Here is a 26,241-nt window from a genome sequence, read left to right on the forward strand (position 1 = left end):
CCGCATTTCTACCGCACTTAATTGAATTGAATTCGACACGGCAGAAATGCGACGTATGAACCAGGCCTTCGTCTCTTAGTTCAGATAGTTCATCTTGACGCACAAACCACTTGTGCTCGTCCTTATATGGAGGCGTATTACTAGATGTAATACAAAACATACCCAAGCTCGTCCACTTCAGTATTAAAGCGACTAATGTTGCGTGAAAGCACCTTTTCATGTTCTAAAAAAGGTGTCTTTTACTCGCAAGAGAGTTTACGATTGGAAATGATAACACAATTCCCGAAAAATATTTAATAAATAAGAAGATAATGATGGTTTAAACTCACCTACTACCGTGTGATACACCTCCACTCTAAGACAGTTCCAGCCATGTTGCTGAGTAGGGTAAAATCGAATGTACCTTGCATTAACTGCCACTGATAGCTTGTGTTTGTCAACTTTATCACTGTCACCGTTCCTGTGAAATTCCTGTCAGAAAGATCGCCGAGAGTAATCCCTTAAATAGGTTATAAAGGCATGCGCAGTGCCAAAAAGTGTGGTTTTAAGTTGTCATGTTCTGAAATAAGGCATATATAGGGTATGTTTTAACCTGGAATTGGTTATGCTGTTAAGTCAAAATCAGGGAATTTCGAGGCTCTTGTCATATGCTGACACAATGGAAACTAGTTTCGATTAACTTAACTGTCCAATCACATCTATGACACGTACACTGACCAATTAAAGGCATGTCATTTACAGTGTCGTTAAATCTGACCTGCTGATAGCTTATCCACGTAACTCCTCAGTGAGTTCGACAGACAAATTATATTAATGACAATTTTTGAAAGTAAAGAATGATCATCGCAGTAAATTTTCCAATTTAAGCAATTGGAAAGAAGAAGCCTGAAAAAATCAGGGCTTTTTCAGGCTTCTTCTTTCCAATTGCTCAAATTGGAAAATTTACTGCGATGATCATTCTTCACTTTCATCTACAACCGCAGTTCATATATGAATTATTTCATATAAACTTCACATAATGACAATTTTTTCCGCTTTTTAAACCGCCCGCTCTCTTCGAATACCTTCGTCTCTCATTTTGACAACGTGCATGGTCTTCCATATATTGGAGGGCCCATATACATGTATGGTAGACATCACTCAAAAGTGGCTCGTTACAAACGTTTTGATTAGGTCTGAAATAAGACAAGAGGTTCATAACATCGCATCTTGATCAAATAGCAGTGCTATGTGCAACAAAATTGACGTAAAAATTATCCTAAACACATACAGTTTCTACAGAACAAATTTCCAATTTCCTTTTAATTACAGTAAACAACATCACCGTTACCACTTCAATGCCATTTCCGTCTTTGTAATTCGTCCAGGTATTTCCATCAGATGAATAAGATAGCTTGAAGTCTGTAACCCATTCATCCTCTTCATCGTAAGTTCCGTCTCCCTGAGTGGCAACAGCACACAATTCGAATACTTTTCCAAGGTCTACTTGAAGCCAGTCTTTGCCGCTTTTCTCACTTGCACACCAGCCATCACCTCTAGTACCATAGAGTCGACCATAAGCAGGCTGGAAGTTATCGTCATTTTCATAAAAAGACGAAGCTGTCATCTGATTGTCAGGGATTACATTTTGACTGGAAACACCAACATCGTTGTAGCAACATTTGTCGATGTCTAGATGGAGGAGAATTCATTGCTAAGAAAGACAGAATTTGTCTTATCTTTTGTTCGCTTGTGATTAAACTGTTTGTGTTTGATCAGCAAAAGATGACTTCGCTGGACATCTTGTCACTCTTTATCATCCTAGCTCCAACTCGAGGATACGAACCTGGTTTCAAACATTTACGAATTTTGACAAGTACTTGTTAAACACTTCCTAGCCTTTGTTTCGCTAGGAAGTGTTTAGAGGACATTTCTGAGATAAAAGGCCTGAATAAGATCAGTGAAGGGATTCGAAGGTGAAGATGGAAGTGGATTGGGAATGTGCTGAGAATGGAAAGGAATAATGACTGTATGTTGGTGATGGAGTGGCAGTTTAGATGAAAAAGGAGCGGAGACAGGAGGGGTGGGCCAGCTAGGCAGAAGCGAGAGCTCGGCACAAGAGTGGGCTGGTTGGAGAGCGAAACATGCAACCTAAAGCGCCTACTGGCGCGGAGAGAACTAACTAATTAACTAGCCAGTCAACTCACTTCACTCCTCTATTATTTGAAAGCATTAAAGCAAAGCGACATAATACCTTCAAGAATGAATCAACGTTAATACATACTTACCAGTGCACACACGCAAAGAACACCGAGTTATATTAGGTATTTTGTAAACATAAAACGCGCCGCAGTTGCGAATCAATATTTCATACTGATAGATACATTCATCTCCGTTAAGATGGTAACAGAGTTGACGTTGAACGATCCCATCATTCACAGCAGGATGGCCACCACGGATCCATCCCGATGCATTGGCCCCGCAATGGTGTATGGGTGGTGCGTATTCAGGAATAACGGTTCCGCCACTTCCTTTAAAGCGAATCCAATGTAACTGGAAAAAGTCCATCGGAAAAGGGTAGTCACAGCCGCCGCCTGCATCATTTAAAACAGATCGGGTGTAACCGATTACGACTCCGTGGCGGGTGCATTCTGTAGTTAAGAAAAAATATGTTTGGTGTTTGAGATTTACCGTTCCCAAATCCGCAATTAGCCGGTCAAAAGCCATACCTACCGTCCTGGTATACTACAATATCAAATCACTGATTTGATATGGCCACGACATCTTGGTCACCCTTGTACGGTAATTTTATTTTTTCTTATTCTAATCTCACGTTTTTTTGTACGCTTCTGCGGTATATCAGGATCGGTTAGTCTCGCCATGGTTATTTTTCCTCGACTACGTTTCGCTAGTTTACGAGCCATGGCTCGACCAAACTCGCCTGATACCCTCCCGCCCCCGCCCCCTCGGACCGAACCAAAAAGGTACGATCAGGTAAAGTGAACAATTACCTGATGTATGACTAGCATGAGCAAGAAGATATTTACTGTCTACGTTTCCTTTGCGAAGCCTTAACGTTTTAGAAATGCACTTAAATACTCAAGTTTGTATGTCACAATATAATGCTCTTAACAGTGAATGTCTATAAAAACCGACCAAAATCGCCCATCAATGGCACAAGTCGAAAAATTGATTTCGCCTCTATTTTGCCCATAGATATGTCCTAGTAAGAATAGAGACGGACCATAGTTAGTTTCCGCTAGAAATATGCCAAAAACGATTTCGCCCCGATTGGGCTCAAAATCTACTTCCGGTTATGCTGAATTTTCTGAATATTTGATTGCATCACGCTCCGCACATTGGCTACTTGAGAATCTTTCAATAGATTTTATATTCAGCACAGGTTTTCGTGGCATGAGTGAGTGAAAAATAAAATAAATCAAGGTTAGTTTTGGGTCCCAATGCGATCAAACAGACACGCAAAATTCTACCATGTGTCGAAGGCGAATTACTGCATCAAAACATTCCCAAATTTCTCTATCTGCTATAACTTTAAATGCCTTAAAAACACTTTCTACGGGTTAACTATACACCCACCTGTTTGAAAATGAAAAACATCTCTGGGGAAACGGTTTTAAGAAACCCGGCTTGGCCTGTGTTTTTCATCAATTTTGTCTAAAATCCGCTGTTCAAGTATAAACAATTACGTTACGCAGGTACAGTCACCCTCGAATAAATATTCGTTTCCGTCAATCCACTTGAAGAAATCTGTAAAAACGTCCCACAACATCCCTGATAAAGAACGTGACTGCAGGCTGGCTGCCATGAGGCTAAATGACCTTAGTTTTGTTGAAAAAGCTATTTTTTTTACCAAGAGGATAAGTTGTAAAAATGTACAATATTTTAATTTGGTGCATGCACTTAAATTTTCAAAACTTTAACGTGGCTCTGAACCCTATGTACAGATTTAATTTAAAAACTTTGCCAAACGTTGCTTATTAAAATTTGATAAAACAAAAATTTTTATCGTGCCGTTTTTGAATTATAAGCCCCTAAAGCTGTAATTAACGGTGTATTAGAAAGTCATACTATTGCTATGGTAACCTATTGCATCGCGAAAATAATAAGGAAAATTCGTGGACACGTATTAAACTACAGTTCAGTATCTGCATAACTTGGAAAAGCAAACCGTCCAGCACGGTAATTGTTCAATTTAAATTGAATACTTGCCGGGACTGACTTACACCGTTGATGTCTGTTATCTTCAATTTAAACTTAAGATTTGTTTAGTTTTAGGTGGCTACATTTTGAATTTACTTCTTCCTTCTTTATAGAAAACTAAAAGACACCAAATGTCGATCGACAAGCTGAAAAAATAAAAGCGCAAGGAATCCGTGGAAATCGCAAATACTGTAATTTAATTAAGCAGCGTTCCTTCAGATAACGTAATGCGAGAAATTGTTATTGCGCTTAACAAATGAACTTAGAACGATTACCTTTCTAGAACTCGTTCTGTTCTTGTAATGAAAATGATCAAATACAGAACGACAGTCTAAAACGACAGAGCAGTAACACCAAACTCCAAGTTAATTGTTTTTAATTAACGTTACAAAATTATTTCCGAGATTTCTAAAGCGATGCCTTTAAAAACATCAAAATCAAAAGTGTTCTACTATATATTTCTTGTTTCACCCTAATGTTCTCAGATAGCTTTCTGCTGTTTGTTAGATCAGGGTGACTGTCTGCGTCACGCAATTGTTCACATTTCATTTAGGGCAAAATTTGTGAGAAACACAGGCCGATATGGCCTACTTAAAACCATTTCTCCAGAGATATTTTTTGATTTTCAAACAGGTGGGTGTATAGCTAACTCGTAGAAAGTGTTTTATGGCTTGTTAAGTCGTAGCCCATACAAAGATATGGCGATATTTTAGTGCCATAATTCGCTTACAACGTATTCTCAAATTTTGCGTGTCTCTTCGATCTCGTTTCGGGCACAAAACTAACTTCGATCTATTTTATTTTTCATTCAGTCGTGCCATGAAGACCTGAGCTGAATGTAGAAATCATTAAAAGATTCTCAAGTAGCTGTGGTGCGGTGTGCGATGCGATCAAATATTCAGAAATTCAGGAAAGCGGGATGTAGAATTTGAGCCCAGTTTGGGCGAAATCGTTTTTCGCAGATTTCTTCCTAAAAAACCTGTATTGGCAGAAACTAACTGTGGTCCGTTTGTTTTCCAGCTAAGACCAATCTATGGGCAAAAAATGAGCGAAATCGATTTTCGACTTGTGCCGGTGTTTGGTCTATATTCATAGCCATTGGCTCTTAAGGTATCTCGCCACCGTCACCTCGAGTACTTTTGGTATATTTTATTCACAGAAAAATTATGACTCTGAAACACTTTTAATCATTTGTAAAATGCTTTTACTTTTACTTAATACTCGACGAGAAGAAGGTACGTGTATCATCAGACAAGCTTAGCAAAAACTGACCGGGCTAATTGACTGAACTAATTGGTTTCTTTGGGCTGCAAGTTCGTTTTTGATGAGCTTGTGAATGAGTTGTTTCCATTGATGTTGTAGACAGCTATTGGCTAGGACCCAATATACAATATGTGTTCTCTCGTTACAACAAAAAAAAGCAGTGAATTTCCCCTCCAAAATCTCCGAGTTATAGCATGGTCAAAGCCAACTAAACCTAAAAGAGATATGAACATTTTCCTACCGTCCGTGCTTATAACGTAGCCATTGTGAAACAAAGAAGTTGCCAGCAAAGACAGGAGAAGCTGCGGAAAAAGCATTGACATCAGCTACCTCATTTTATTATATTACTTGAGATAGATACATGTAGATATGAAGCAGCAGCGAAATAACTATTTTTCTTAGCCAGAGGATAAGCGGCAAAGATAAATTTGATAACACTGACCAAGGAGGCTTTAAGCGGCACTTTGCACACAAGTTACCACGTATAAAAAAATGCAAATGACTCTTATACCAAATCATATCTTTTGGTACACTTCGGTGGCTTATCAGGCGAGTTTGGTCCAACCAAAATACCCATAGCGAGACCAAACGAGGCTGATACGATTAGGTATCTACTGTTCCTAAATTCGGCCAAGTGACCATGATATCATTGCCATATCAAGTCAGTTTACTTCATATCTTAGGATACCAGGACAGAAAAGAAGGCCTCTAATGGCCAACTGCGAATTTGGATACCGTAAATAACAACTGGTTGTCATATTTCGGCGATGGGCATTAAAAACTTTCTTTATATAACATATGACAATTGAAAAAAGTCCAGGAGTAGACTGAGCAACGCGAGTGAAATCTTGCGAATTTGGATACCGTAAATAACAACTGATTGTCACTTTTCGGCGATGGGAAATAAAAGCTTTCTTTATATAATATATGACAATTGAAAAAAGTCCAGGAGTAGAAGCAACAAAAGTGAAATCTTGCAAATTTGAAGCGCAGATAAAAATCCCTAGCGCTAGGTACATATTCCGCTTAAACGAAATATACCGTTTTTTAACGTCTGAGTTCATGGTCGATAACTCTGTTAAGGTCAAGAATTTTGCTGAGTGAAATGGATCACCGCCACATTAATTTGATTAACATAGTTCCACTCCGTTGAGGGAAGAGGATGTGGTCAAGATTCTACCATCTATCACTTTTCTCACATTAATTAGTGCGTTTTCAATAACTTCACTCGATCTCAGTTATCTATGTTAAGATGTTCTTTAGCATCCGAAAAACTAATAAGCTTGAAAATTAATCTGTTGCTCAAAGCACAACTTCATAACTTAACTTTCAGTTACTCCGGATAGTCATAAACGTTTGGAAAAACAGCTTTTTTTTTGGACAATAAATGAAGCAATATACCGTATTTTTAAACGCCATAAAATACTTACGGTTGATTGAAGAGGCACAACTCTCTGCAATTGTTCATGGTACATGACTTCTTCAAATTACATTTCGTTCACACCTTCTCTCTCTTGATGCATCGTAAAAATTTCAATTAGATCAGACAGCCTTCACACTAAACGGTATAAACACCTCATAACATTTGCTGCTTGAAGGTTCTCGAAAAGCTTTCAACAAGCAGTGCTTCGCCGTAGTCAAGGCAACTTAAATAGACAGACACACAAATAAAACATATTTTTATTGATACGTTCTGTTTGCAATACATTTTTATGGAAACTTGTTGTTATGTTTAAAGCCTGTTTTTGAATAAAAGCAATCTTTTAAAGAAAGGATATGGCTGATCATGAATTTTTCAGCAGTGTTTTGTTAGTTTGGTATAATAGAAAATAAATTGAGTATTGAGTAAGCCCTGAATGACTTTGAGAACAATTAACAGAATTTCTGGCTTTCAGAGCGTGCCTGTTTTTATACTATTGCCTGTTTGGTATACTATTGTGGAGCATGAAAATTCCATTTCGTTCAGACGTCATTAAAAGCTTGGAACAAAAATAAGTATAATTTCAGTCATTCTAATTATTTGTGTTTCACGTTTTCTGGCTTCAACAGGGAATCTAGAAAGTTAACCGCACGACCGCTGAAAGAGTTATAGTAGTAGTTGGCCAACAAATTGCAGAACATATTTTGAGAACAGAATAGTTCTCACGCGTATTATTCTCACGCTTGTTAAAATACCACTAACTAAGGTTGTTTCCTTCTTTTAATTTAATTTCGAAAACAACCCGCCTGTAGTCACACCATTGTTTAGGCTCTTCCAAGTGTTCGCCTGTCCAGCGGTTTTTGCTGATTAGCCACATGACGTCATACGCGTAAAATAACAAAATGTGTTGAATGGGGTGAAGTGCCTACACGGACTCCTACGGCTCGCGAGATTCCTACATTTGTTGTTTTCTTTTGAAGTTAATTCTCTCGACCTTTTATTTTGCTCATCATGTGGTTCGTTGAGAGTTGAGGGTTATTTTTGAAATCCATTACAGGTTATTTATTAGCATCTATTTAAACCTGAAAATCTTGGTACCTTATTTCAAGTATAACTATACTTGAAATGTACATATGTAGGTACTGCGGGTCAATCTTTTTTTTCATTTGAATAGCAGTCAAAAATTGAGTGTGAAATCACAGGGAGCATACAATCTACTTGATAATGAGTAAGATGAGAGTGAACAACAACAGCAAAAAAGAATGAATAGTTTACCTTTGTCTCGTTTTGTTATCTGCCGCGCAAACTTACAGAGAAAATCTCTATCCAAATATCCTGAAACATACAAAAGCGCTAAACTCATACCCTGGTCTCTCGCTTCATGTATAAGGCAGCTCTTTGCACTTTAAAGCGAACATTTATGAGCGCAACCCGAAATCACAGGAATCTTTAAATTTTTCAACTTCTATGAAACCAAATAAACACAAAATAAAGTCGAAAGATGTTTTACACCATGGCCTAATTTATAGTAGTAAATACTTTCACTACAATTTGTCAATTTTAGCGTCTTTTTCAGTTTTATCTCAAATTGCTTTTCACTGCATGATCGCGACGTTATCTTTGGCCAATACACTCCCCTTCCTCTCTCACACATTTTTTTGACGCGACAAATATTTAGTCAACCCTTTCCAGCTCACAATTATCATTCTGACAACTGCACAATAAGTCTTACGAGCTACAAAAAGTAACCGTTGGTGAAGTTCGGCACTTGCCAATCTTAATTGAGGAACCGTCTCGAGTTATTTTGTTGACTGCGAGCAGTCTCTCTTTTGCTAGAACATCGTAAAAACACCTGAGTAAATCACGAGCAGAGGCGAGCGGTGGCAAAGCGTTCGTTCTTGACTCATGTTTGTATTTTGTGCCGCCGGGGGGCCTGCAGTCTGCATTTTGTGCTCGCAGGGTAAAAGTACCTTGCAGACCTCTCATAGCTAGGCGAACGTAGTGCTTTTTGTCGATCACATTTCTCGTTTTCGCTCGGGTCTCCGAAAGTGTTCTTATATTGCCACGTGTATTATCCACACAACTATTGTTATCATAATCAAGAGAACATTCAAAAGGTAGCACGATTGCATAGGTGTGTGAGGTCTACAAAGGTACTTTGGTGTGCAAGTTGCTTCCTCTCGAACTCTTCGGGGAACCGAAACAAAATTTCGTAACTGTCATGTGACGCCGAACAAAACTGCAATTTCGCGTGTTCTGTTAGTCAAGCAAGAAAGAAAAAACCTGCAATTTTTAACAGGTAGCCAACACACCGCCATTTTGGATCGAAACCATAAAAGCCACAAACTGGCAAGACAATTGGTTAGCGTTCTCTATTTCTCGTCTCATGTTTTTATTTTTTCGCCACTTACATTTTTTCAACTCGTGTTGTCTACTGCTGGAGTCAACAGATATTTTGGAAGGCTTGACATAGATTTTTTTATTACCTTCGATATAATTTACTATTTTCGACCTACGTATTACGTTTGTCAACATGTTTTCACAGCCGATACATTTTTTTTCCGCAACGGGAACGCCATACCAAAGTACGTCCTCATACTATTCGTTCACCCCCCTCTCTCTGGGGTGTTTACATCCATTTCTGCGTAACCGGGTTGACAGGAAGTTACCACCCTTCCTCTTGTAGGAGATGAACGACTATAAATATCGAGGCGGCGCTGAAAGAAGAACCAATCTTTTTCCTGTTCAACAAAAACATATCGAGAACAGCAGGCCAGTGCGTCGGTACACAAACAACAAAAGGATGACATGGGACTCAAGATTTTATTAGGAGATCGAGTACGAGAATGACATCTCAGTTCTAGCTAGTTTGCAGACTTCACATTATCATGTCGCATACCCATGATTCTTCGAGCTTCCTTCTCTACCTAAATAAAGAGCTAGGGCTCTGGAAATGTTACTGGTTCGAAGATCAAAAAATCGCACTGTTACTCAATCTCGTGCTTTTAATCCAATCTAAAGGTCCCTAATAAAGGCTGGGATAATAAATCTCTAAGACAACATTTTCTAGATTTCGCGTTTAACGCAGACATTGATTAGAACTTCCACTGCATTGCATTAGTTACTCGACCTACACATAACTTGCGACCATTTATTTAGGTCATATCCTTTTTAATGTTATTGACTCAACAAATAATTTGATATGAGATATATTCCTTATTCCTCTTGAAAATTATACACCTTGAATTGTATAATTTTACTCCTATAACGGTTCGAGCGCTGACAAAACGACAAATAAAACAACAACGAAAAACAACAACAACAGTATGAAAAATCCTTATCTAAAAAAACACACGGAGTATGTCACAAATTAAGAAAAAAGGAAGCAAGAGTGACCCAGCTTCCAAATCGAAATATTTTTAGGAGCTTTAACCTTGCATACATCTCCCATTTACAGAAGATTTTTTACCTGTGCTGCTCCGAAACTTTGGAATGCGCTACCATTTGACATAAGAAGCGCCAGCACTGTTAGAAGTTTTAAAGCCAAGCTAAAAACTCACCTTTTCCGTCATGCATTTTTATCATAGTTGTTTTTATTATTGTAAGTTTACTTTTAATTGCAATTTTAGCTTTTAGCCTTTTTATTCCGTTTTTAATCTTGTCATGCCCATTTGAATATTTTATGAAATTTGCGGATTATAAATGTTATTAGTATAGGTAATCATACGGTTTTGAGTTCAATTTGGAATTAATTTTCACGAGTGAGCTTTTTTAAAAACTCACAAGTGCTAATTAATTCCAAATTGAACGAGAAAAACCGTATGATTACTTATTAGTAATATAAACATGAAAAAAATTCGGGTGGAGGATATGCCGGAAGATCTTTTTTGAAGCCATTTTTTCTCAATCGAGAAAACTTTTTTCAAAGTTTCTGTACTATTTCCTATTTTCTTTCAGATAATCATAATCTAGAATTACGATGTGTAATTTGCACTGGTGTTACACTTTTTGCACTGCTGTTACACTTGAACTACACTGCTCTCAGCCAATCAGAATCGAGTAATTTTTCGTGTATATTATTAACATTATTATTATCATCATTAAGTCAGAGGGGAAATGTCCAATCAGAACAGGGTAATATGACACTTGGTAAAAATTAGAAAAATAAAAAAATTGAAGTTCACGTCGTGAAAGGGCTATATTTTGATTTTTTCACGTGCGAAATCTGTGGAGTTTAAGGCCTCTTGGATTTTATAGTTATTTTTCACATCATATTTGCAGTATCATTTTCAACCGTTATTTGTATCTAAACATGGGCTTAAAATAATATGTACATCACAACTCGTTAAAGCATTCAGTGATGAAGCAAAATGTTCAAAATAGGAAATGCTCAGTTCTCTTTTAGTTTACACTTTAGAAATTGCCCAACCATTGTAAGCGACGCCTTGAGTAAAGACTATTCTGATATAGATTTCATTATTAATTGGATACTCTTCCATTCTAGAGTAATTTCTGTTGTTAAAAGCTACTTTGTTAATAGAAAGAGTGCAGTGAATACGACGTAATATTTAGTTTAAAATAAGAGTAAAAAAACTCTTTCCCAAACTCGTTTTCCTCGGCATAAAGTTCTTCCCCTTCAGGTTTTTCCTCGTTGTGCTCCCAACGTTGTCGTCATCGTCATCGTCGTCGTCGTCCTCCTCATCGTCATCATCGTTGTCGTCGTCGTCGTCGTCGTCGTCATCGTCATCATCATCATCGTCATCACGATCATCGTCGTCATTGACATCATCATCATCATCATCATCATCATCCTCATCATCATCGTCGCCGTCGCTATCATCGTCATCATCCAATTTTGTCGTCATTTGCTGGTTGAAGCGTACGATGCACGTGGACAGCCGATTCAAATTAACATTGGAAACGCCTGCTTTATCGTTAGAACTCTTAATAAGTAAATGTTCTGGTCGGTAAGTTTCCCAAACTACATGCTCACTAAAACTGTCGCTGCTATTTACCAAGGGACCTCCTGTGCGGCTTGTTTTACCTGTACAGCTACGATACATGATCGGTGTCCAATTGGGAGACGAGGGGCCATCCGGGTGTTCTCGTTCAGGTTCAAAGAGCTCGTGGTTTGTACTTTCATTCCACTTTCCAGTTTTTCTAGGTTTCTGACCAAATACAGTTCCCAGAATCCTGCTCATAATGAACTCTGCAAGTTCGACATGTTCACCTCCTTTATCAGTGCATGAATTAACATAATGATCGTTAATGATTGCGATAAACATATTTCCCAAAATTATCGTGGTGCTGGAGACAAACGTGAAAAAGAAGATACGCCCCACAATGGGGTTTGCATCTTTGAGTTCGTCCAGTGGTATATCGCTCCCCAGAAGCATAAGAAACTGAGAGAAAATAGCCTCTGGCACTGACGAAAACATGTGCACACTCTGCCCAAATGCCAACATTCCTAAAAGGGCGTGGCCAACAGCAACTACTGAAAATATCACGAAAAATGACGCAAGTGAAGAAAATGACCTGCGAATCGTAAACGAGAAAATGATAACTTGCGGATTGAAATAAAAGCACTTCAGAAGGCGTAAGGTGGCAATAACAGACGCTATACAAATCGTGAGGTTTTCAGCATCAAACAGAAATAGGGCTTGGTGAAAGCTGACTGGTATGAAAGGGTTTTCTTTCAGTTTTTCAAATGATTTTCCTGCCTCCTTTGATCGCATCCATTGCAGAAACAATGCCGACGATGCAGTCAATATTTGCAGCATATCTAACCAGTTCCACACTGATATGAAATACAAACGCTTTTGACGACAAAGTTTGATGCATTCTAAGACAAAATAGCAAGCTATCAGAAGTCCAAACAACAAGGCAAAGAACAAGTAAGTGTTATGAGCTTGAGAATCCGTTGCACTGAGCGGTAAAATTCCATAGGACTTGAAAACGCCAGCAAATCCCACCGGGAGGACCTCATAGTAATAAGTTATTACTGCAAGAAGGTTACTAGATGGGTTATACAATGAGAACTCCAACAACACAGCCCTGGTTTGACGATCAATCCAATTATTTCTTATTAAGTCGCCGATAATTCGTTTTGCTGCAAACTTGTTGTATCCCAAATTAGCCAGGTACCCACCGCCGCTGTAAACAGCGAAGCGACCCCAAGAATCAAAGCTGCCGAGTTGGCCATCCTCGTTGTACTCCCAGTCTTCTGGACACAAAAGTGTTGATGTATTTAGAATATTTTGGTCCGCCCAAGTTCTTTTCTCCTCTTCTTTTATGGAGTAGAAATCGTAACAAGACGTGACCATACTTTTAAACAATTCATGAACCTCACAGGAATCTGCCGAAAGAAGGCAAATCAAAACAGTAGTGATCCTGCTAGCCCGATCTAACAACGTCTTTATAACCTACTTTGGAAGTCTTCGCAAGAAGACGTTAAACTGAGCATACCTTTCTTGACTCGAAGTTGTCTCAGACGAGGCATGCCGATGAGGACTGAACGCTTGTTTCCAATGTATTCTGACTCTTTCTCCTCTTGATCATCGTGCGTTTCAGCAGTAAAGATCGCTGGCACAAAAATATTCTTCAACCATCCCCAAAATTGAGTCACGTTGGTAATTTAGTAAGATATTCACAATTATGATAAAAAAAATAAGAAAAGACTACAATAGTCGTTTTAAATAGCCGAAGACGACTCCTACAAAAATAAGTATGGTGTTAAACAACGCAGGATTGTCTTACGCGAAATTTGATGACCTCCAAAGTGCCAGAGACCCTCAAATCGTTTGGCCGGCGTATGAGTCAAATGGTTAGAGTGTGCTATGTCTGGAATGATCTTCCGAGGAACCTTTATTCCTTCGCCATTTTGTCCACGGAATCACGGAGCAATGCAGATTTCTAGGTCTCCATTTTGGGTAAATTTTTCTTGTACTTACGTAAACGAACAGCGGTGCGAGTCGAAATTTGGAACGTTACAAGCAAAATCTTGCTTTATACCTCAAAATAACCGCTAATGTCAATTACGTTTTGGCGTTTTTTTCGTAGACCATATTGAATTCCCTCATCCACTGGAAAAAGTGGAGACAGTTAGGACTAAACAAGCTGAGGAATATGCGAACTTACTTTATACTGCCCTTTATCATCAAAATACTGGAAGTCACTCTCTGTTGCATCTTTTAGATTGTATCTGTGTTCGTTTTTATCACCATAACAGACAACCAAAAGAAGCACGAAAAAGAACAGCGAAAACGTGAGTTCCTTCAAGTATGCGTACATTTTCCTTTCGTTGATTTTATACTTTTTAGCACGTTCGACGTCCACTAACATTGCAGTGTGGAATGGTTCCAGATTCTGTTCCCTTCCTGATTTAGACGCCCTGGTGGTGTTCGTCCTACCGCCACACCGTGAGGCTATAATGACAGAGACCAAAATTATCTTAATGGGCTGAGAAATGATTACATCTCCACTTAATGAGAGCACCACAGATGTCAACCAACGTGCCGACTTATCTCCTCCCCACATCAGCGAATAAAACACTGTAAATATGGCCGAAGTGACAGCTGTGCAGATACAGAGGAACCAAGCGAAGTAGACACAAAAATGAGGAAGTACACAGGGTCCTTTTTTTTCAGTTTTGGTGAGATGGTACCAGTTTCTCTTAGGCTCACATTTTCGAAATAAGAATACGATTAGAAGACTTGCCGGCAAAAAGAGGGCAGCACTTTCCAGTGCAATAATAAGTTGACTCGACGTGACCGAAAAAGGTCCGATCTGAATGCTTGGTTGTTTTGTGTCCTCAGTTTCGTAAAACATGGCAGAAGTTACCATTGATAACATGAGAAGGCACCAGCAACAGGAGGCTCTTTGGACACGAGTGAAATGATTTCTGGGTTGTTTGGTAATTACGGACAGCCACAAGTGATCATCAGAGAAACCATTCCTTCGCAAAGAAGTGAAGGTCCTTTTGAATTCATCATCTTTTTTATTATCATCTGTGTAAAATACTCTGGTCGTGTTGCCATCATCTCTTTCCAATGCAAGCCAACAATAGCATCGAAACACCCATTGCTTCTTTTTTTGCTGATCCATGATTAAAATCTCGTTGAGAAACCAAGATGGGTCGTCACCTGAAATGTCATGGCCGATTTGGACGCTGATCATCGTGCCAAGCGGCTTCTCCAGTTGGACGAGAAAATTATCAGTGTTTCCTCGGGCGAACAACTTCCCGTCATGTGGTTGGTCACATGTCAATTTGATAACTCTGCTGGTATTCTCAGAGCCATGAAGGATCATGGATACATTAGCAGTGGTACCAGAGTTCTTCCATCCTCCCGTTGTTATGGATACTTCGTACTTGTATTCACCACTTTGGTGCTCTGCTAGAGGAGTCAGTGGGCTGTCCTACAATTAAAGGATGTAGTTACGTAAAAAAGCCTACGAAAGCTTACCAGACCGGTGCGTTCAGCATCTATGATTAATTTTGCTACTACTCTGAATGGGATGTCAGTCTAACGCAGACAAACCCAGCACTTTGTTATCTGGCCGTTGAGAGAGAGACGCAGTAAGAACAAATTCTCTTCATTAGAACATAATACTAAGGCCTCAGCAACCAGGGCTCGAAAAACGATGTAATCAGCAAGAGAGCAGAGTATAGTTTTCTTATGAAGTAACATATATGATGTACGTGCAATAATTATACCATGTTTTGTTTAGTCCAATTTTATGGACATCATCTTGAACCTGACAGAAAACAAAATTCGATTGACCAATACTTTGTCAATACGAACCTAGTTCACTAGCATCTTAATGATGCTTGGGTTGTTACACTGTTGGTATTTCAGTGCCTAAAAGGCTTGTGTTTTCGTCATGTAATGTACATCTCTTAATGAACTCCCCCCCATGACCGTTGCGTGGTGCATTGCTAACATGCACGTCATCCAGATAGGTAAAGGATTCCAAAGTTATCTAAGGATGAAGATGCTATGTCATTATAAAGATTGTTGATACAAACCTTTAAAATGTCTTGATTGTCTGCTCTTCGTGATATTACCAACACGACAAAGTAAACAAGACAGGCAGAACACACTGTGATGAGGACCAGCAGATCTCCTGGATCCAGATTGTCAAACGCTTGCTGGACCAGTACAAAGTCAATGGTGTTTGGTGCAACAAGAACGTCTCCTCCAAATGCGGTCAGGTGATTGCAAAGACAGGTCAGTGAAGAAGTGTTTGATTCTTGGCCCACCTGGTATTATAAAAAAATTCATCCATCTTCACAATGGGATAGAAATCAGCGTATTTGCCTTAAGAAAGGGCCATTACAATCAAAAGCAGCAAGTGTAGCATATTCTCGCTCATTTTTTCCATCGTAAAAGACTGGAATGTCAACTCCAAAACAGCAAAACGACGGATCAGAAAAAAAAAAAAAAATTAAAGTTTGATTAGCTCCCTGTTGGCTTGATGGCACATTTAGTAAAGCACTGCTCCGGTATTGCAGAGGTCATCGGTTCGAATCCCGTTTAGGACTGAATTTTTTTCAGGCCCCAATTTCACAACTGTTTTAAGTTGTGTGTATAACGGCGATAATCAATCATGTCTTCATATCTTTCTTCGCAATTCAAATATATGATCTTCCATACATTAACTTGCAAGAATCAAAGTGATATTCTCCAAAGTGGTGAACTAAGGATATTGTGAATCTATCTAAAATTTGTCTGGGAAGCCAATACTCGTTAGTGGATGTTCTTGTGTTTTGAGAAACCGAATGCAAGAACCAATTTTTTTCAGCTGAATAATCGAGTTTTGACGACACCCTCCTACAACCCTTTAACGCTCGTCAAATGACACTTCACTGAACTATGAAATGAACTATGGGCATTTCAGTCTCTTTCGATACTGACAGCATTCGCTCCACGTTATAAATTCAAAAAGCAAGATAATTATATTGTATTATTTCTCTTCTCTATAAGAGATAATTAAATCTGTTACCTTGCAACCCTCGTTTGTCCATCTCTCTCCAGTTTCTGACCAGTACACGCACCATATAGCATTTACTTGTAAACTGTAATTAACCGAACTGTCGGGATCGTATTGGGGTACAAGGATGGTAGACTCCACTGGAGGGGCAAGTGTAGGAGGAGGATCTTTAAACTTAACACATTTCTCTTCTGATGGTTTCGCTGACAGTAAAGACCGCTTGACTCTTGAATGGACTGTTCGGTTCTCTTGTCGTCCTAAGAGACCTATGTAATATTTCCCTGATGCGTTGTAACTTATCAAGATATCATACGAACATTTCTCTGACGATTTACAATCCGAAACCATTTTTTTTTCGGACAAGTCAATAACTTTGTCATATGAAGTCTGTGTTGGATGTTTACCAAATTTTACATAGGCAGTAATAGCGCTCGGTGTTTTCATCGTCAGGGACAATTTTAAGGTGGTATTGGCCGTATGAGTGTTAACGACGTGATATTGTATAGTTCCAGGATTCAGGAAGTCATCTGTTTGAGGTTGGCTTGTAGTGCTGCCCGGGTCGCGTTCTGATGTTGGAATATTGATCTGTATGTCTGACGGCAGATCTGTCACATCCAAAGCTTCGCCATTCTCATCTTTAAGAACAAGGCTGACAACGTTTGATTTGACCCTACTGCTACTATGGTGTGTTGTGTAGGGGTTGAAATTATAGTTGATCATCTGAAAGGAAACAGAAAGCAAAGATATGTTGAATAAATGAACGTTATTTATCCGACGAATTAGACTAAATGTTAACTTAAGGGGACCTAATGATAAGGAGACTAAACGTTCTCTGGACCAACAATTACTTTGTTGGTCAAACGATAAGTGACTAAATGGTTTCTTGTGGCAACAAGTAATATGACCGAAAAGTTAACATGTTAACAACCGTTGGGACCGTTTCAAAGATTAAATACGAATTTGAATTTTGATGGTCCAGATAGTCCTAAGTTCAAGCTTCAAAACCTTAAAGAGCGTTAATTGTGACAATGCATATATAGATGTTCAAACGACAATAAAAATTATCTCTAACTAGCCATGATTGAATTTTAACCTTAGGAAACTAAATCTTTAATTACTACCTTTTGCATGGTTCAAAGGTTGACCTACATACCTCTACTGCAACGTCAGATGTATTCCCGGATATCTTTTTGAGATATTTGTCGTCCAGAGAAGGAAGTTTAAAGCTTGCTTTTCCTTCCTGGATTGTTAGCTGGTGGAGGTCGTGCGATTCTTGTTTGCCCAAAATAATCGATTGCAGCTCATTTTTGATCACGATATATTCTTCACCAGGCAGCTTAAGCGAGAGTAGTGTATTGGTAATCTTTTCTGTCAGATTCTGGCAAAGACCAAGAATTCTTTTTCCTATGGCTACCTGAAGATAATTGCAGTCCTTGATTTGTTAGTATATTACCACAGGGGTCACATTTCATTACGAGGCATGCTTAGATCGAGGCGCTTGTAGGGCTTCTCAGGCAGAGGTTTGATCATATTAAAATTCAAGCTGAAATTCATGATCACATACCTCATTTTCCTGGTCGTAACTGGTAGAATTGATAGCCTTAAGGATTCTACGAGAGGTGTATTTCAAGATATTTGTATTACAATGCATCAGCGATCTCCCTCCATTATTAACAAAGCGGGTCTCCCCTGAGCGGCGGTCAGTCAGCATGGAAAGCAGAGAGGACATTTCCAGTAGCTTGTCTAGCAAAGCAAACTGAAACCAGAACAAAGTAAAACTGGTAAAGTATGTTCACTCGTGATACTAAAAGCTTGGCCAAGAATGGCACCCGACGCATTATTTAAGTTTTTCTGCTTGTTCTTTTAATTTCTGTCATTCATTTTCATTGAGAAATTTTGCCTTCTCAGTCGAGTAACTTTCTATTGATATGAGAGACATCATAGATTTTAAGGTAGAAAATAAGTATGCATTTGCCCCCTAACCATCCCATAATAGCTATTTGAAACAATGGGATTCAAAACGGCCGCCGTATCGTTAAAAAGTTCAAAACCCTAGAATCTTTTTTTTGTTTCTAATAAACTCAATGATTACTAATTCGTCGCGATAAAAACTTAAAGTATATTCACTCGTGATGCGGAAAGGTTGACCAAGAATGGCACAGGACGCACTATTCTGGGGTTGTTATAATTGTTCGAAGAAATTTCTGTCATTCATTTTTCAGGGCGAAATTTCACTCTCTCTATTGAGGAACTTTACTTGCTGAACATTTAGACACATGTTTTTGGTTATGTTCCTATTTGCCCTAATTCGTCGTGATAAAAACTTTATGATCTACGCAGCATATTTTACATACCGTTGTAATGTGGAAGATATTGCCTGCATCCTCTGTGGTTTTGCCTAAAATAACCGCAATCTGGACTAACCGTTCGAGGCTATCGACTCTTACTTCGCAAATCCTGGTTATTACGTAGTCCTTAATCTGTAATAAAACAACCAGTCTGTTGAGCCCTATTAGTTTCTTAAACAGAAGTAAAAGTTACTAGGAATGAACAATGAAGTTAGAGGCTTGAAAGAGGCTTTTATGTAAAAGTGATTACAATGATTTACAAACGTGAACTTCTTTGGTTGTGTAAGTAACACTTAATTCAACTTGTACTGTAGATATGAGGTGTTGGTCTCGGTACCTCAGCGTACTTTTATAGGTGTATTAAATAGAGGTATTCCTTTTCATAAGCAATAGCTCATTCAAGGTTTTTGAAGACCTGGGAACTAATCCTTGTAAAACATTTGCAAGACGTGAATGGATCACATTAGGTCTGTTTTTGCTCTTCATTTACCAATTGCTTGAAGGACCGCTCTATTGAAAACTTAGTTCATAACTATTTACTCCAAACTTACGTGAAGCAGGAACGTTTCGTTGATCCGATAGTCAGCCGCCTTGAGAAGTGCAAGGAGAGAATCTGTTTCTTGGATCGCCAAATTTATCTCAGCCAGAGAATAATAATGTTCCATCACATCAAGAATTTTATTAATTTGGTTGTAAAGTAGTTCTTCGCTTAGTGTGAAATCTGATTGATTAACCTGTGAAGGAAAGAACGAACAGTCGATTAAGCTAAAGAGAACCTGACGCAAAGGCGCGAGTGTATTACTTTTAAAAGTTTTGTTTGGCTCCCTTCATATTTTTGGCTGCTTCTAGTGTATAAAAAAATCACTCATATTTCTTGTGGGTAAATTGTGCCAGCGCGAAATATCTGCCAGGCTGCCCTTAAAGTTCGCAGGCAACCTTTTATGCTCCTGCTTTAAGGGGAAAACCGTCACTGGGAGTGGTGTCCTGTCTAAAAACCTATTAGGTCGGACGTATGGGTCCACATTCTAGAGCGCTAACCATAAGACCAGGTATCCACTTGCTATGCTAGAGATTCTGGAAGCCGGCAAAAGTCGGCTTATTCTCGGTTTCTTGTGATGATTCTACGAAAAACAGAGTTTTGGGCAAAACTATTTACGGCCGTGTTTATAGGTAACTTGGCTGACAAGATTGCAGCTGCCGCATCAATGACTGTATGTTTATGTCTTTATATAACAAAATACTGCATGTGTTTTAGTTAACAAATCATACCAGCTTTTGTTTTGAAATCCAAACTATGCATACCTTGATCGACAGGCCTATTTCAGTTGCGCCACCCACGACATTGACGATGTCAATTTTGAGACGAACAACATCTTCTCCATCTGAAGGTGGAATATGAACGATGGTGGAGGAATGTACACCATACGACAACATATCGTATTGCTCATCGTCTGATGCATGGTAGAATTCATATGTAAGAGGAAATCTATCATCACTCCATCCATGACAGGTGATGTTGAGCCAAACGCCAACAATGGCTTCCGCATTAAGTTGTGTGACATGACATGTTCCACCAAATGGGGGATCTAACGTGTCAAACTGGTAAGTTGCCCATCCGTATGAGCCATTTGGTGTCAGAGCATCAACTGTGATTCGATATAACCAACCAGGTGCAAGCATTTGCTCCTTAACTACCAAGTTCTTGAAATCCTCTTGAGTAGCCAAGAAATTTGAAAAGTTTGTTTGGGGTATCCATTTGGAATATGGAAGACTACCATTTTTTCTGAACATTTTCCATCGATATTTAAGAGACTTGAGACAACTAGCAGTGGTACAGTCAGTTCGGACGGAGACACCAGATGATGTTCTGGCTGGTGAGAGACAGTTTAGGAAGCACCTGAAAGAAATAAATCAAAGATAATTGAAGGCAAAATTCCCTTGTTACATTGTGTACCACACCGTTAGTGGTGTGTGAAATCTCTCACACCACACTGTTACAGGGTCACAATTTGTTTTGTTAGAGGCTGTGTCTTTGGTGCCATTCTACCCTCAGCTTGCTTTGAATTGTTTCTTCAGTTTGATGGAAGTTTGTCTTGGTAGACCTACGTAGCCACTTCCTCATTTTGTTTAATTCTTCCCAGCGCTTTTTTTTTTGTTTGTCACGTAGGTCATAAAATGGCAGCTAAAAAGCTGATGTGGACATGCAAAGGAAGGATGCACAAAACAAACAAGTCAATTTTGTGGCTTTTTCAATTTATCTGCATAAGAGGCTTACCACATAGGTACCCATCTTACACTTACATTATGCGAATGTCTGCGAGTTCTCCATCATAAATGTGAACGGTTTGAATCGCACTCTCTTTTCGATTGTCTTTGCGAACTGTCAGCGATACATGGTATGTCTCGTTGCTGATCAGTTTCCCGGTATCCAAAATCGCTTTTCCAGTTTCTAATAAAGGTAGAAATATATCGTTTGACGATTGCAACAGAGTTCCTTCAGCGACTGAGTCAAGTAGAGTTTTTAATACGTTTCCCGAGTTGTTGAAAACCACCATAGTGGCTGCTTTGTTAAAACCAGAGACGCTCTTGTTCGCAGCGCTGAAACAAGACCAATTAAAGGTCATTCCAAAGGAAGTTTCGTCTTCGTTGGAATTGTCTGGGTCGTAAGAAAAGCTAGCATCCAACAAGATTGGCTTGTTGATCGATCGGAAAACCTCAGATCCTCCCGCAATGGAAGCCACGAGAGCTGATGTTTCTACCAGTATGAAAGCGAAATCACGAGCAGCCAGTTCAATTCCGGTCATTTGCAATTCAAATACTACAAGTTTTAGTCCCGTTGACAGTAACTTTGGCACTATATTGAGCTCCCGAGTGGTGTGTACAAGGAGCTCTGGAGTTTCCGAAATGTTAAAGGGTGACAGTCTAAGCTGTTGTAGTCTCCAGTAAAACGAAGCTTGTCCTGAATCCACGATGCTTTCCGAATTAAAAGATGCCTCGAACCTCCTTGTCTGATCGCGTCTTAACTTGATAGGACTGTCAGGATGCGTTTCTGTCTCAAGGACTGACACTTCAGTTAAATGACCAAGAAGATTACCTGAAAAATAAAGCAAGTCACAATAAAGTGAAAAAAAGGTTGAACAAAACCACCACCACTACTTCCACCACTTCCATCGAACCACTACCACCGCCACTATTACTACCACCACCACCACCACTACTACCGCCGTCACAACCGCCCGCAACAAACATAAACAACAGCATTAATTTTTCCATTATTAAGGTGCATCAGTAGGGCTGTATTGGAATTGAAATGGATATCCATTTTTCCTTGTAACTTAGGTCTGTCACACTTTGGGTTAGGAAGTTTCAGCCGTTCTGTAGTGGTACAGGCTGGTCTGCGCGAAAATATAAACCATCTATAACACTTGACTAACAAAGTGCAATCAATTCCCAACGTCAGTTAAGCTGTTGCTTCACCCTTTTAATTTGAGTTATGCCCTTCCATTTGAACTGGTGTCAATGCAGATCCAAGGTTTACCTACCAGGATTCTTGCATGCATCAACCTTTGGACGTTCAGGATAGAAGTATTTGCACCAGCATTCACAGGAATTGGGCGACGTTTGGATACATCGTGAATATTTAGGACAAGCTAATGATGTAAAAGAACACAATGTTTATTTAGTTAACACTTTATTTTTTTGTACTTCAAAAGTGATCATCACCTAACTTCTCTTTACAATAAATAATGCATTGGCTTGAAGACCGGTAATGAGAATGGAGATAATGGTCAATGGGGGATAGTTGTCGCAATCTACCAGAAGTTGGAAAGTAAAAAATCACATCAAGAGTAATACGGAGGGCTGAAAATCAGCCCAAGTATTTCTTTCTCAGTATTAGCCCTGAGACGAAATGGGCAAACCCGACTGGAAAAAACCTCTTTTGACCTCGGTAGGATCTCCATGTTCCTTTACTCAGATAATACAAAACATGGTCCATGTTGATCCATTCGCAAATTCCACAGGAATAGACATATCTAAATACTTAGTAAAATAAGCAGCTGTGTATACCTTCACAGGACAATCCATCTCCAGTATAGCCGCTCTGGCAATGACACGTGAATGACCCGATGTTGTTAGAACAGACAGCATGTTGATGACAGTTGTGTTGTCCACTTGCGCATTCATCGAGATCTACAATAGTTAATCAAGCGCACATCGTTAGGCCTCCGCTTCCACCGTTGCACAGAGAAAAACCATGAATGATTAACTGCAAGAACTTTGGTTTAAACGGCCTTTCGAGAGCTAAAACTTGAGATGGGGATCAGTTAGTACTTGATGTAAATCACCTCTATTTTAGAAAACATAAGTTTCAGATGATTGCCTGGCCAAAAGCAGGGGACGTTAACACCAATTTCTTTTTTTAACGAAACAAAAGGCTTAATTTATGCATCAGCAGGGACCTTTGATAGTTTTAACTTTTGAAATACTGCTCTCAGGGGACAGACCCACATGAAACAAGTGAAAATATGCAGTAACGAAACCCACTAGCTGTTTCCTATCCACTTTTTATGGTAGCTCGTTAACAAAACCTTCTTGCTATGACGTACCAATCGGATCATGTTTGCTAAACATGCAATGAGTGGAGGAAAGGTAGAATATTGCATCCTGAATTCTTACCTTACCCGACGTGGTAGGATACTATTTTCTTGAGGTAAACATCTTCGAAAGACAAATGGCTCAGCGACAAAATTAGACATGATTTATGTGCTTGTAACTCATCGATACAGGATCTGCCGTCGCCCGTGTATCCATCGTTGCATGTACAAGTAAAAGAGCACTCTGTATTGGTGCAAGTCGCTGATGAATGACAGTCATGAGTGTTCGTCGTGCATTCATCGATATCTGCAAACATTTTTTAAGAATAATACATTTTCGAATGATGCAAATATTTCATTGGTCGTTGTAGATGAAATTCCTTTAGCTCACAGCCAGATTTTAAAATTAAGTGAGGCTTAACAATTTAACTAAGATCAACTTACTGAGGGTTTAGGCCGAAACGCCCAGAAAGACTATTTCACGTTTAGTTTCTTAATTTCTAATTAACCTATTACCTTCGGCTGGTCTATTTACGTAATTGTTGAGATCAACTGAACTGTAAACAAAGATGTAGAGATGTATCAAACCAGATTGAACGTATTCTCGGTCTTCAGCTTGTCTTTACGTATACTGACACTATAACCATTCAGCACCACCAATTATGTTACTAGACAGCCATCTTTTACTCGCAATAGAGTTGAAGAGTACAGATGGTATCGGGAATTATGTAAATGAGGAAATAATGATGGTCCAAACTCACCTTCTACCGAGCGATACACCTCCACTCTAAGACAGTTCCAGCGATATTGCTGAGTTGGATAAAACCGAATGTATCTTGCATACACTGCCACTGGTAACTTGTGTTTGTCAACTGTATCACTGTCACCTTCCCTGTGAAATTCCTGTCAGAAAGATCACCGAGGGTACTCCGTTAAACGAGCTATATAGACTTGTACCGGTGCTGTTTTGGTCTGAACTAATGCACGGATTTTGACTATTTTGGCCTGAAATTGTGTATGCTATAGAGTTTAACATTGAGGAATTTCGAACCTCTTGACAAATGCCGACGGAATGAAAACAAGTCTCAGTTAACTTACACTCTGTCTAATTACACCCGTGACGCGTACACTATCCAATCAAAGGCATGTCGTATAACCTGTCCAAACATCGGGCCTGCCGATAGCTTATCAGTTTTGGGAACTTCACTATGATGTAACTCCGCGGTGGGTTTAAGATTTGGATAAAGACTGAACAGCTATATAAGGACAATTCTTTCTGCTTTTTACTCCACTCGCTCCCTTCGAATACGTTTCTTTGTCCATTTGACAACGCGCAAGGTGTTCCAAATGTAGGAGGGCCCAAATTTGGTAGCTATATCACACAACTGTGGCTCGTTACAAAGTCTTGATTTAGGTCTGAAATAATGCAAGGGCTTCATGACATCGTATCTTTAACAAATGCCAGTGCTATGTAACTCAAAAATGACATAGTTGTTACCCTAATAAACGTTTTGCTGGAGACAGCTTTTGTAAGATGACAGTTAAGGCCATCAACCTTACCACTTCAGTTCCATTTCCATCTTCATAAATTGTCCAGTTGTTTTCATTGGATGAATAAGACAGCTTGAAGTCTGTTACCCATTCATCACCGAAACCGAAATCTCCATCTCCCTGAGTAGCAACACCACACACTTGAAATATTTTCCCCAGATCAACTTGCAGCCAGTCACTACCGTTTGCTGTACTTGCACACCAACCATCACCTCTGTTACCATGGAGACGACCATAATGGGGCGCATCATTGGCGCCATACTTGTAGTAAAAAGAAGAAGCGGTCATCTGATTGTCAGGGATTACACTCTCATTGGCGACACCCACAGCATTGTAGAAACATTTGTCGATGTCTAGTTGAGAGTGAGTTAATTGTTAATAAGAATGACACGATTTGCCCTATCTTGTGTTCGCTTGTGATTATAATCACTGTTTTGTGTCATTATAATTGGGAAACGCACTTTCGGATCAGCAAGAGACTGCAAATCTTGTGGATTTTTGTTTCCCTAGCTCTAACTCGAAGATTCCAACCCATATTCAAACATTAACGAATAGCAAGGAAAACACAGGGCGAAGCCAAAAAAAAAAACATGAATATTTCCATAATTTCCCCCCGAAATATCCAGATATATGTGGATAGGTCTAGAACAAGCGAACTAACTAACGAACCTACTAACTTCTCTCCTGCATTATTTGAAAGTGTTAAAGTAAAGCGACATAATACCTTCAAGAATGAACCAACGTTAGTACATTATACTTACCAGTGCACACACGCAAAGAACATCGAGTTATAGAAGGTGGTTTGTAAACATAAAACGTGCCGCAATTGCGAATCAATATTTCATACTGAAATATACATTCATCTCCGTTAAAA

The 26,241-nt window shown here is 39.2% G+C and overlaps 1 protein-coding gene and 1 pseudogene across 1 annotated transcript in view; both read right to left on the bottom strand.

The window, feature by feature from the left end:
- The window catches only part of LOC110061010 (polycystin family receptor for egg jelly-like), a 353,714-nt gene extending 327,974 nt beyond the window's left edge, over positions 1-25,740 (bottom strand). The window contains exons 1-4 of the mRNA XM_089291705.1: positions 25,377-25,740; positions 24,578-24,719; positions 1,331-1,671; positions 330-471 (exon numbers count right to left, since the gene is read on the bottom strand). Coding sequence (XP_089147831.1) covers positions 330-471; positions 1,331-1,671; positions 24,578-24,719; positions 25,377-25,655 — 904 coding nt within the window. The 5' untranslated portion in view covers positions 25,656-25,740. The remainder of the gene's footprint in view (positions 1-329; positions 472-1,330; positions 1,672-24,577; positions 24,720-25,376) is intronic.
- Positions 11,452-24,133, bottom strand: LOC149110371 (polycystin-1-like protein 2; annotated as a pseudogene).
- Positions 25,741-26,241: the final 501 nt, after the last annotated feature.

This window comes from Orbicella faveolata, unplaced genomic scaffold (genome assembly GCF_042242905.1).
Source record: "Orbicella faveolata isolate gen_17 unplaced genomic scaffold, um_ofav_v1 contig_24, whole genome shotgun sequence".
NCBI classification, from domain to species: Eukaryota; Metazoa; Cnidaria; class Anthozoa; order Scleractinia; family Merulinidae; genus Orbicella; species Orbicella faveolata.